Source organism: Lepisosteus platostomus, chromosome 4, assembly GCF_059453375.1.
Source record: "Lepisosteus platostomus isolate fLepPlt1 chromosome 4, fLepPlt1.hap1, whole genome shotgun sequence".
NCBI lineage: Eukaryota > Metazoa > Chordata > Actinopteri > Semionotiformes > Lepisosteidae > Lepisosteus > Lepisosteus platostomus.
This window is the reverse complement of record NC_142614.1, coordinates 46,731,965-46,745,129: the sequence shown is the minus strand read 5'-3', so window position 1 is coordinate 46,745,129 and position 13,165 is coordinate 46,731,965. Positions and strand designations below refer to the sequence as shown.

Genomic DNA, 13,165 nt, shown 5'->3' with positions numbered 1-13,165 from the left:
ACAGCTTTGGAATGGATTATCCTCATTGAAAATAATCAGCAAACTGCTGACACTTAAAAGTGATCTTTCAGAAACCTGATCAACATTCTGTGGCAAAATTCAAAACATTAATTCTACTTTAAAATAAAAAATCTGACTGAAACACAAAGCCTCAGTTCTTCCTTAGAATTTCCCTTTAGCAGTGATAGCAATGTTATAATGAAGTCAATGTTTTTCTGGCAAAAAATAATGCAATTTATTTCAGACTACTGCTTTTCCTGGGCACTCGCATAATCAATTTTAAAAGTGGAATGTGCGCTATTTAATAAACTTTAGGTGGTCTGACTAATTTATGAAGTCCGTTCCAAGTACATTATGAATCACATTGTGAATAAGTTACTGATATTCATGACAAAGTTACATTTTCATACAGAAAACTAGCATTGCACTGGGATTAGTGTTTTTCTAGCACTTACTGTACTGGAAACCTTTGAGTGATTTATTCATGCTCTCCAGAAGGAGGTCTCTCACCCTAGTCTCAGAGAGCCAATTCAACTACTGTAGTCATGTAGGTCACATGTTTCTAAAAACTGGTAACATCTGTAAGTTATTGATCAATCAAACAATAACCTACAGAATTAAAATAATTAATAAAAGTCCTTAACAGTTCATCACACAGGTGTTTTTCAGCTCAGATTCTAGTCCTAAATGAGCTCCACATTACAGTACTTAATTCAGCAAATCAACTGCTTAATGAATGCTGTCTTGTAAATGTGACTCCCCTTGGATAAGGTTAGAGAGTTGATATACAGCAATAGGCTGGAAGCCAAACAGTCCCACCTACAGAACAATCAACCTCATTGCCATCATTGCAGTTGTGATCCCAGAGAAGTTTGAGGGGCAAATTGGAAAGAAAATGCCACATCAAAATCCATACTATTTAATAGATAGGGTTACAATTCTAAGCTGAGCTACTGCACTCTTTCCTCTGTGTTGGCATCAATTTCATGTTTCACAATTATGTCTTTTGACTCTGTCTTTTGAGGCCTTCACGTGAAAGCTCCAAGGAGTAGTCCAAGCAGGATCAACCAATATAATTTTAAGAAGGCATTCATAGCTTTACAGCGTACAGTGTGTGGATGTGCAAGTGGAGAGAAGTAAAAATAAATAAATGAAAGGGAAGTTATAATTTATAATGGTAAACCTCATGTTACAACATACAACTCCTAATTATATTCAGGCTTCATTAATGCATCATCAATTAGAGCATCAATTTATTTTCCAACAATAGCATTCAAGCCTTTATAGGATAAAGCATAAGCTGCCATTGTAGGTTAAAACTGTAGATTAACAGATCTGTTTCAACGCAGTTTGCAGAAACTGACTGCACACTGTGATACCTGCAACTGGTTCGACTTTTGCAACAAAAGCATATGGGATGTTGCAAATGCACTGCAAGCTCACTGTTTCATTAATCAAAGATCAGATCTTTACTTGAAGAAATGAGGCAAATACAGTAAACCCTCAGTTAAATGGACTTTGCTTTAATGGACAAAATCTGCTAAAAGGGAATTGTGCGAGCAAAATTTAGAAACACTGCCCCTTTCCAGTAATAACAATGAAATGCACACATAATAATGTAAAATAAATGCTACATAGGCTTGAACTTCAATAGGTAGGTCAGTTGTTGATAATGAGTGTTGTTTGTGTTTCATATACTTTTAGCAAATTTTATAAAGTATGTATAGTATGTAAATATAAAAAAAGCTTGTATATTTATGATAACAAGGAACATTTTTATTGATTGTGTTGATTGCTAGTGTTAAAAATACATCAGAATCTCCAGAAAGCATAGTATATATATATTCTCATATATGAGTGTTCTGGGGCTGAAAAACATAATTTAACTGACATTTGGCAATAACATACACCTTTTCCCATTAATTAGACCATTTAACAGAGCACTTACTTTAACAGTACAAATTTGAAAGTACTGACAAGTAAAGAGGCTTCAAGAACAGAAGCCTAACAGCATGTTCTATGAGTTGAAAGTGTTAGAATATAAGTAAAGTAAGTTTCAAACCTTTTTCTGATCTGTTGTTATCTTTGGGTGAATACTTCTCAATGAGTTTCCTCAACTCATCTGTGGCTTGTCCTATTGCAGTCTCCCCAGCATCGTTCTCAATTGAAGGATCAGCCCCATAAAGCAAGAGAAGCCGCACCATCTAGAGGACAGCACAAGTAATTGCAAAAAAGTGCTATCTCCACAACCTGGCTTTGCAGACCTGCTTGGCAGCATACTAACACCATACTGAGACCCTGTACAGTACCAAACAGAACCCCTAACATGCAGTAAAGTATCCCAAAGTATCACTGTTTTTACAGTAAAACATTTACAGTAAAAATGTATTGATTTTTCTAACATTCATTGCTGTTCACATGTTCTAACAAGAATGCTTATGATTTCTCAAGGAGTGTTTAATCAGTCAGCTGGATTTTAGATTTGATGTAGAAACAGCCTTTGGGAAGCTTAACATATATGGAACAAAATACTGGAACATCCTGCTTTCAACCTAACATTGCGTTACCAATTCATCTTTCAACAAGACAATGATCTAAAGCACAAGGCAAAATCTACACTGGTGTAGCTTCAATATAAATAAGTTAAGGTTCATGAGTGACCCAGTCAAAGAAATGTCCTACTGAGAATCTGTGGAAAGATTTGAAAACTGCTGTCCATAAGCAATCCACAAGCAGTATTAAGTTTAAGAAAATGTGTATGCATTGTTTTATAATTTAACAACCTGAACTTTTTCCATGTCTGTGTGCCCCTTGGTAGAATAATAATAATAATAATAATAATTGCTTACACTTCTATAGCGCTTCTCTGGACACTCCACTCAAAGCGCTTTACAGGTAATGGGGACTCCCCTCCACCACCACCAATGTGCAGCATCCACCTGGATGATGCGACGGCAGCCATAGTGCGCCAGAACGCTCACCACACATCAGCTATCAGTGGGGAGGAGAGCAGAGTAATGTAGCCAATTCATAGAGGGGGATTATTAGGAGGCCATGATTGGTAAGGGCCAATGGGAAATTTGGCCAGGACACCGGGGTTACACCCCTACTCTTTTCGAGAAGCGCCCTGGGATTTTTAATGACCACAGAGAGTCAGGACCCCCGGTTTTACGTCTCATCCGAAGGACGGCGCCTGTTTACAGTATAGTGTCCCCGTCACTATACTGGGGCATTAGGACCCACATGGACCGCAGGGTGAGCGCCCCCTGCTGGCCCCACTAACACCTCTTCCAGCAGCAACCTTAGTTTTTTCCAGGAGGTCTCCCATCCAGGTACTGACCAGGCTCACACCTGCTTAGCTTCAGTGGGTTGCCAGTTGTGAGTTGCAGGGTGATATGGCTGCTAGATAGAAGAGTCCTAGAAGAGTCCTGTCAAAGCACATCCCCTACTGGCTTATAAGTGTTCAGAAATAAAAACATCACAGCAAAGGGACAGACTGGCAGAGCACCCCAGTTCAGGCTTGACACAACCTTTAAGCTCCAATTCAAGGGAGCTGCTGGAGTCATATTCTACATATTTAAAAGCAGGCAAAGACAGCAAGAACTACTGTAGCCTATGAAACCCCCGAAAGCATCATATTTCAGCCAGCATGTCTCTCACTTACAGGGATAGGGGGAAGGTTAGCAGTGGCACATGTCTTGTCGAACAACAGAAATAGACCTGTGATAGGATAAAGCACTCCAACCACAGAAGAAGAACCGAATCTTGATGACACCATGCTGTGATGTATCTCTTATTTCATCATTTTTGTGGATTCTGTCCCAATGAGCAGTGAGCTTAGACCAGCTTTCACAATTTGGAGGACAAGCCACGCAGAAGGCACTTTCTTGGCTCTCTCCATATATTGTGAAAGCTGATCTGAGCACACTTTCTAGACCTGTCAGACGGCTTTTGCTCTGCTGCCACCTGCTGGCAACCCAAAGAAATCCCATCAGAGCTCCCAAAAACCGAGGCTGAAATCCTCAATATCGAGAACGTGGGCTCCCGTTCTCATGATCTCCTACACTGGGGTTAGGATTTGTGCTGGAAAGATAGGAGGTGCTGTCCATGTGGTTGGGAGGTCTTTGTGTTTGATAGAGCAGGGGATGTTCTTGACAGCAGTCATCTCCACAACCAAAGAGTTCTCATGGTCAAGGAGCTTTCCTCAGTATTAAGGAAGTTCTAGAGGATTGTTGAAGCATGTATGCTTGAGGTTATATAATTGTAGATGGTTTTCCTGGTATCAAGTAATTGATCCCTGAGACCAGGTTAGATGGTGACATTGGTTGCTGTCTAGGTCAACAAGGAGGACAAATGTCCTCGACAGTAAGGGCAAAGGCTAGAGCTCCAAACCCTAGGATTGAGGTGCCACTCCTAATTCCTAGATGCTCAAACAACTGAGATACTCAAGTGTAGTTCACCGAACTTGGCAGTCAAGGCAAAAGTAATCAAGACTGGAGTTCTTTTTAAGGTGTCCAAGCACCAGTCCAATCTATGAGGGTCACTTGAAGAAAACATAGAATTAAAAAAGAGAGAAAATGGCAAATAAAGCTATTTTTCTCTTTTCTTCTCTCAGTCAGAAAGAATTGAGGAAAAGTAGCTCTCACTATGCCTAGAGTGAGACTACAGCAGTTCTCAAGTAAAGGTACAAGGATGTACAGTGCAGGATCCAAGGCGAACTGGTCTTGACAGTGCCAAGGAAAAAAATGCACAATTCAGTTCCTGCTATCAATCAGATATTCAGCATGACATTGTACTAATTTGATACAGGATCCTAGTATAATTTTTCTAACATGGCATTTATAACACTTTATGCTGGTAACACTTAAGCAGGAACTACAAATACAATACAAATACCTACACATTTATTTTTAAATAAATGTAATATTTTATTAAAATATTAAATAGTTTTGTATCAACGTAAAGTTTCTAAATCAAACTATAAATAATGCAATTTATCAGCTGCAAGAAATTTCCAAACACAAACACTACCTGGAATAAGATTCCAATTCTCATGTTTTTACAAAGTAAGAGATGCAAAATACCTGTCTGCTAAATAATGCAATTTAGCACACCCTAGACCTTCCCAAATGTATTCGTTTATTTTCAAGAAACTGATGAGTAGAAACTAAATTAAAAAAATAAAACCTTATAGTTTCTTATGGCTGACTTCTTATTTTGAATAATTACTGTAGCACATGGTGGTACTGGAGGACACTCACTAGTGTGTACCAATCACAATTTGTTAAAAAATATTCAATTATTCAACAAACGCTGTTTAAATACCCAATAGTTTCCACAGTTGACCGCTTCATGCAAGGGTGTCATGCCCATTCTTCCTCCACAGTTCACGTTTGCTCCCTGTTTCAGCAGCTCTTCAGCCATTTCACAGGAACTAGATAAACAGGCTTCATGCAGTGGGGTCCATCCTACATCACATTAAATTAGAATAATAAATATAATCCAGTATTACTGTTCAAAATAAATGCAAGAATGTGACATGTAACTACGTTTTAATACAATGAATGTTTGCATTTTGTATTATTCTGAGATTCTTTCACACTATCACATCTACCTTTAAGATGCTAAATTTGTACCTGCGTAGTCAGTGACATTAACTTTGCCACCAGCCTTTATAATCTCTTTGACCAGATCTCTGTCCCCATTTTGCACAGCTTTAAAGAGTATGGTCTCCCCATAATGGTTTCTTCTGTTAATGGTTATCCATGAGAGTTGTTTTGCAGAGGAAGGCTTTCTATCCGTCACATTTCTCATTTGCTGTGTACATGCTTCAGTATCTGTGGAAAATAAAATATCATAATAGTTAACCACAATATTTTCACAGAACACAAATAAATTTTGGTTGCATATGCAGAATTAGAGAATCTTTTTATAAAAACACATTATACTGTGCATTTTCTGATAAAACAAAAAATCCAAAGTTGAATAATAAAAAGACAACATTTAAACTGCTTCTTAAAAAGCATAAAATAGCATTTTGTGACACCATTTCTGACACTTTGCTGCATTACCTTTAAGTAATCTAACAACACAATTATGACATTTCTAAATCAAGGTTAAGCAACCATTTGCATACAAATAAAATACTAAATTAAACTACAATGCCTGCATCAGAAAACCAGGATATTGACTTTCTTGCTGCTACTGATGACAGTTACAGTAAGCAAAAGTAAAGCCATTAATTTGGTTTAGTATAAAGCATCTTGCACATGTGCTATTTTAAAACATGATTTAAATAGTGCATCACTAAATGGAGATCCTGTACTAAGAGTGGGAATCCAATGTATAACACAATTACCCAGTTAATTATATACTCATAACATCCAATTGAATCATAATTTTCATTCTACAGAATAATAAAATAATCCAAGTTCTATTCTTTATCTTTTTCATAATTATTAAATGTAATTTAGTACATTAAATTAAATTCAGCAAAGTTGTCTAAGATATGCATTCATTTTGTGTAGTCTAAAACTATTTTTTTAAAATTTAGTGTCTCTAAGTCCTATTTGTAAATGCCAGTGTATCACAAAATCAAATATTGCTAAATATTGAATGTAACTTTTGCCTTCAGATTCAGATTCATTAAATGTATAGTTACTCTGTTTCTGTGCATAACAAACACTATACATTTCCAAAATGCCTTACCTTGAAAAATAACAGAACCTTATTCTTAGCAATAATTGCATTTTTGCAATTGCAATTACAATAATTCAAATTTCTCATAATGAGAAGCATCATATCTGTGACTGTGACAGTAGTTACAAGTAAATGCTGCAATTCCTGTGTGTATTTTGCAAACATCAGTAGTACCCCCTCAGCAATTTTTTATAGACTTTCGTAGAATGAGTTATAGAATTTATTATTCCATTTTATTATGATTTGCTGTATCATTTGTGTTCCAAATTATACTTTACAGAGGTCTTTATTGAGATTCCTCTGCATTCTATAAATATACTAATAAAAGAACCTTCTCAAATACCATATTCATTCTGCTATTCAGAAACAAAGCATTTCATCTGCGTATTTCAGGTTGCATAGAAATCAAGGCTGCATACATTAAAAATATAATATAAGACAAATTATAAATATATTTGGCAAGAGATTTACATTTGTGCACAACTCACAGTACTCATATTCCAGTAAAAAATCTACCTAGATGTCAGAAATACTGAAACAATAAAAAACTATTTGCTCACTTAGAAGAAAAATGGTGTACATTTAGCAAGCGTGTGTGAGGTATTTGAGACAGCAGGCTTCTTAAATTTACCAGAAAAACATCATTACCATTTCTAAGAGTGATACAGGTAAACATGGGATTTTTTTATTGTGTAAAACATAGGAATCTCAAAATCCACCGCCTCATGAAAACTGCTCCTTGCATATAAGAAAAGTTACAAATGAGAGGATATCATTCAGCCCATCTAGCTTATTATACCTTAACAGACTTTTATTACATACTGTAGATAAAAATATGGACATTTAATTTTGTGTTTGTATAATTTAATGTGGAGGACATTACAAGTTTTTAAATGTAGGGTTATAAACTTGGCCAAGTAAAGCAAACTATTCAATTCCATGGATCAATTAACCTCAGTTACACCTGTAATTACATGCTTGGAGAAACTACAGGGCAAGAATGCCAAAGATGTGACATTTTAACACTAGGTTTTTGCTAATGGTGAAGAAAATATTTAATCCAAATTCCTATAGTTGACAAAAGACTGAGGATGTGGTACTGATAAAACTAATTATATAGTGATGACAATGCTATGTATTTCCTGTATGACTCCAGAAACATGTGACAGTTGAGTTAGAACATGTATTGTTAAGTGGGTGTGAAGCAGGATTATATTTTTTAAATTGAAAAAAGCAGTCCTTATTCAATCTCTTCACACACATCATAAACCAATTGTCTTGGAAGGTAGCCTCTGTACTCGCCTGTCACAGTGCTGGAGGACCCTGTTGGATTTGATAAATTAACATGGCTAACCGACAGTAGATCCTTAGCAGCCTGGCATGACAAACTGCACTGCGGCTCCAAACCAGACACTGAAGCTGATGGACATTTTTCTGAAGCAGCCCCAGCTACCTGCCTACAACTGAAAGAAGATCTTAAATATAACATATGTGTAGACAGCTTTTAAGCACAAAGCTTTTACACAGTAAAAATGAAAAGGCAGATCTTATCCTTAAGAATTTAATTTCTTAACCCATGACTTATCCAACAATCCATTTTCTAACTGCTTCTTCCAATTCCAGGTCACAGGGGAGCTGGAGCCTATCTGGGCAAGCAAACTGAGCGAGGCAGGGTACACGCTGGACGGGCCACGAGTCCTGTATCTGCAGGGCAATTTTCCCAAAAGCCATTTAACCGGCCAGAATATTTTTGGACTGTGGGAGAAAACCAGAGAACTGGGAGGAAACCCACGCCAGATCGGATAGAACATACAAACTCCACGCAGAGACCACCCCAAGTCCAGAACTGACCTCATGGCACCAGGGATGCAAATCACTGCCCCACTGTGTCATCCATGACTGACACTAGTAGGTAGGTCTCTTTTCCGGCCAAAAAGGCCCATGGGGTATGGGGGGCAAGGGCCACCATTATTCTCAACCATGCAACACTGGTGGTGGAGGTGATGTGGTCAGCGTCAAGCTCCAGCCAGCTTATTACCCTGGAAGGATTAACCCCCAGTACTCATTTGGAAAGCAGGCTGAGGGGACCTGGAACTATGGAAAATAGAACTACAACTTATGTGTTCCTGAATCCAGTCTCTAGATACTTACCACTGGGTTTCTAGGCCTATTATCTGTGATTCTGGCAAACACGAGAATGGGAAACTTGTCTCTTTTTTCACAAATGGTTTTACTTTTTCTTCTACACAGGAGGTCACCGATGCTTTGGCAACTGGAGAAGGGGACATGGCTGATGAGCCATGTTCATCCCTGTTGAATTCCTGTTTGTTTCAAAGTAAACAGCAAAAACCTTTCAATATGTCATTATACAATAATTGTAAGTTAAAAGTGTAAAGCTTGAATTGCATTATTCAAAGAATCTTATTACTGGTAATTGTCCTGAATTATTGAAACATGTTTCCCTAATTAATTGGTGACATACCCATCGTAAAAGCTTGCAAAAACAAATTAAAAACAATTTTATTAACAAGCAAAACCATAACAATGTATTAATTCCACTGTAGACAAAAATTAAGGTCCATTTAATAGCCAAATCAAATATGGCACACACCATATTACTCAAGTAATTTTTAGAATAGTATAGTTATTGCTCAAAATAATAAAATAAAATACATTTACATCAAAGCTTACCAGTTCTTCTGCTCTAGACTGTGCAATTATCCTGTCGCTCCGATACTCAGAAAACTGCTCTGCATTTTCTTTAAATCAAAGGAGAATGGGACAAGGTGACATACACAGTTCTTTGAGAATTTAAACTGCTTTGCATTCTTAATACTTAAATGAAAAAAAAAACTTTGTTCATCTGGATCTTCAGATGAACCTCTTATTAGTCAACTCAGGAAGCATTAACAGATATTTCAAGGAACTTCCACAAGATGGCAGAATTTACAACTACTGTACTGTAATTTACAAGACAGAGTAAAGTAGCTCCTCAGAACTGAAACTTCATTACTGTTTACAATAATGTGCTTGCAGTTTCTGTTTCCATTGTTCACACCAACAAGTTCTAAATGTAAGAGTTTTCAACTGTGACCCAGAGATCATTTCAAGAAACCTTGCGGTTTTTTTTTCTTTTCTACACCTCAAATTACTGGTTCAGTATATCTTCCAAGTGGAAAATGGAAGTGGATGGTGTAATCAGCTCTTCACACATTTTAAGACATTATGTCCAAAATACCTGTAGAATGGAGATCCACAACAACACTTCTGAACTGCTGAGACATTACATCTCTATGTGCTGTTGCAGTGCCAGGCATTAACCCAAATATTTCCTCTGTTGTTTTCTCACAATCTGTCTGCAGATAAAGAAAAACAACAGTTCTGCAATCTGATTAAATAACAAACCAAATAATAAATGGTGATAAGAATGCTGAGCAGTGGTCTTGGCCATCTGAAGTCACAGGGTTATTTTCCACGTGCTGAAATTATTTAATTCAAGCTAAAATATTTTCAATAACAGCAAATCTTCAAAGCTTCCCATCAAATTCAAAATTCTAACCTGTTACCTTATAGCTGACCTGCTTCGAGCCTTCTGTGTCTAATCAATGGGAAGCACCCATTAACTACAGGGGTGAGGATGCTGGTGATCATGCGTATATTTTGAATCAAAAATCAAGTTTTACACAGGTCCACATATGGTACTTACCCATTTTGACTGAAGAAGATTCCTTAGTATCCTTCAAGAAGGCTGGATGAGATCCTGGGATCAATAAGCTACTAGGAACCAAACATGTAATGTGGTCCAAAAGGCCTATTTTCTTTTGTAGTCTTTCTTATACTCTTTACACAACATTATTTGGACCAATCAATGACCCCTTAATGCCAGTTCCCTGGAGCGTGCAGTAAACTAAAAATGAAGTAAAACCTATCGAAATCCCATAATTCCCATAACTAGCTAGCAAACCAGAAACAGTGTGTTATTTCAAGGGAAATAACATCTGATTGGGCATATGTAAGCTGCAGTGTGTTGCAGATATCTGGTTTAGGCTCAATTCTCTTCTTGATCTATTCAGTGATTTAGATACCTGTATACAGACACTCCCTGACTTACAAACGCTTCATTTACAAATGAATTCTCGTTGAAATACCATTCTTCACTTTTGGCTTGTGAATATTCAGTTGTAGTTATAAACTGCAGAACAACTTTGTCCTGCAGATGATCGGATATTCATAGCATCAGATTTTTGCAACACTGAATGACAGATACTCGTATAACGACAGAAGTGATATTTGTGCCTCCAAGAACTGCAAAACATGTAATGCAGGAAATGAAATTAGACAAAATAAAGAAGTCTGGGTAAGGCCCAACTACAATGCAAAACTGGGCGTTACCAAGATCTAAATATGTCCTTAACAGAAATGATTTTGAAGGACAAGGAAAGAATTCTTGACCATGTTACAAGATCTGCCCCAAAGAAATAATATGTTACTGGAAGATCAGCATCAGCATCATATGTCTATCAGCCTTATTAGGTCACTCTGTGGCTAAGGATCTGTGTCTGTGGCTGGAAGGTTGCTGGTTCGAATCCTGCAGAGGGCAGAGGAATCCTCCTGAGCAAGGCCCTTAACCCCAACTGCTCCAGGGGAACCGAATAAATGGCTGACCCTGAGCTCTGACCCCAAGCTTCTCTCCCTGTCTGTGTCTCATGGAGATCAAGCTGGGGTATGTGAAAAAAAAAATCCAATAAATGTCCAATAAAGTGATCATATCTTATCTTATTCTGGAAAATTTACAAATATTTGAAACTGTAGTTTCAGTCACCATACCAGAAGGAGATCCTAGTCTCAGAAAATGTTAAAAAAGTGTAACAAGAAGGGGTATTGTTACAGTATATATGAAGTGTTTTAAGGTGCAGAATCTTTATAGTGGAGAAGAAAGGAGAATGAGAGTAGATTTGATCAAAGCACAAGAAATCCAAGCTTATGAAAAGGGTCAACGAAGGGAAATATTTCTTTCAGTTCAGTAGTGAAAAAGGGACAAGGACAAAACTGGTAACTAAATGGGAATTCATTTATGACAGAGACTAAGTCTTCTCTATGTAATAAGTTGTGAGTTCCAGCCATTAATGTAATGACCAACTCTTTCTCAAAGAGACTCTAGACTTCTTTAAGAAGTGTCCAAAATTGAGGATTCACTAATTGTAGCTACTTAAATTAACAAATTATTAAGAGGGGCCAAATGGTCTCTTCTCATTTGCAGCCTTACATCGTGAAATAGGTAGCACTATTGTTTTTTGCTTAAAAGGTTTAGAGTGGGTCACTTTTCAAAATTATTTAAAATGCCATAACTGTCACGTACAGTTCTTTCCAGGCCCTATGCGGACGACACGATCCAGAATAGTGAAGACACAAGGGGAAAAACGGTCATGCAGGAAAAGGGTCTGGAAACGGGGGGCATGTCCATGCAGTGCAGGTGTCCAGGGGAAGTGAATCCAGGCGAACACTCCATGTAGGAAATCCAAACAGGAAATCAAAAACAAGGGCTGAAGTCCATAACCAGGCGATCCATCCGGTGGGGGGGGGGACAGGAACCGGGTCGGAACCGGCGAGGGGAACTAGGAACTAGGAACTTGGAAGATAAAAGCATAACAGAGCCAGACACAGCAAGACCCCGGGCTCTCACGATGTGGAAATCAATGAGGAACCAGGAGTAAGGTCCGCGTCTGGCTTTTAAGGGGGAACGGGATTAGGGACCAGGTGCATGGAGCGCCCTTAAGAGGAGAGGTTAGCAATCGTGACAATAACTTAACCAAGATAACTTAATTGTGTGTCAAATCCTTTGTGAAATGTTAGCATTTATATTTTATTATACATATTTAAAATACATGACTTAGCTCTTTACCGTAAGTGATTTCTAAGGTCCATAAAGTGTGTGCCTGACAGCAGAAGTGGTAGAAGCCCATTCAAAAACAAGCATTCTCTATGGCACTGCTTGTAAAATGTCTATGTATGTGACAGATACAGGTTTAGACATACAAGTGCATTCCATTTTTTGCAGAGATCAGCTTGGCGATAAACAATGTTCCCTTGCAGGACACTGAACTGTATAAATTATTAATCTGAATTTTATTTGTATTGATGTTATGTAAAGACTAGGCAAATGCTTGGCTGGATAATCATATAACATTGTCTGCGGTGTCCAACACTATACTGTATATTTTCATGAAAGCCCCAGAAGGACAGAGGGACACTCAAAGAACGCCACAATACAGAATACACTTTCTGAAATTTCAAGAGGTGCATTATGCCCTGTAAAGAAAGTTGTAAAAGGTACAACGTCTGGTTGTAAAGCACAATATGTATAACACTTTACCTGCCAAGTTGTTGTAATCTTTTATGTCATGAATGGCATTATTTAAGACTTTAAATCCTAAAAGAGGATGTTCCCTTTGAAAAACCTGTTTGA

General features: G+C 37.6%; 1 protein-coding gene across 1 annotated transcript in view; it reads right to left on the bottom strand.

Annotated features, from left to right (window-relative positions):
- LOC148673260 (uncharacterized) overlaps positions 1 to 13,165 on the bottom strand; it is a 33,000-nt gene that overhangs the window by 14,327 nt on the left and 5,508 nt on the right. Inside the window, exons 5-11 of the mRNA XM_088629667.1 lie at positions 9,938 to 10,055; positions 9,391 to 9,458; positions 8,851 to 9,020; positions 8,002 to 8,162; positions 5,637 to 5,837; positions 5,326 to 5,468; positions 2,063 to 2,204 (exon numbers count right to left, since the gene is read on the bottom strand). Coding sequence (XP_088485793.1) covers positions 2,063 to 2,204; positions 5,326 to 5,468; positions 5,637 to 5,837; positions 8,002 to 8,162; positions 8,851 to 9,020; positions 9,391 to 9,458; positions 9,938 to 10,055 — 1,003 coding nt within the window. The remainder of the gene's footprint in view (positions 1 to 2,062; positions 2,205 to 5,325; positions 5,469 to 5,636; positions 5,838 to 8,001; positions 8,163 to 8,850; positions 9,021 to 9,390; positions 9,459 to 9,937; positions 10,056 to 13,165) is intronic.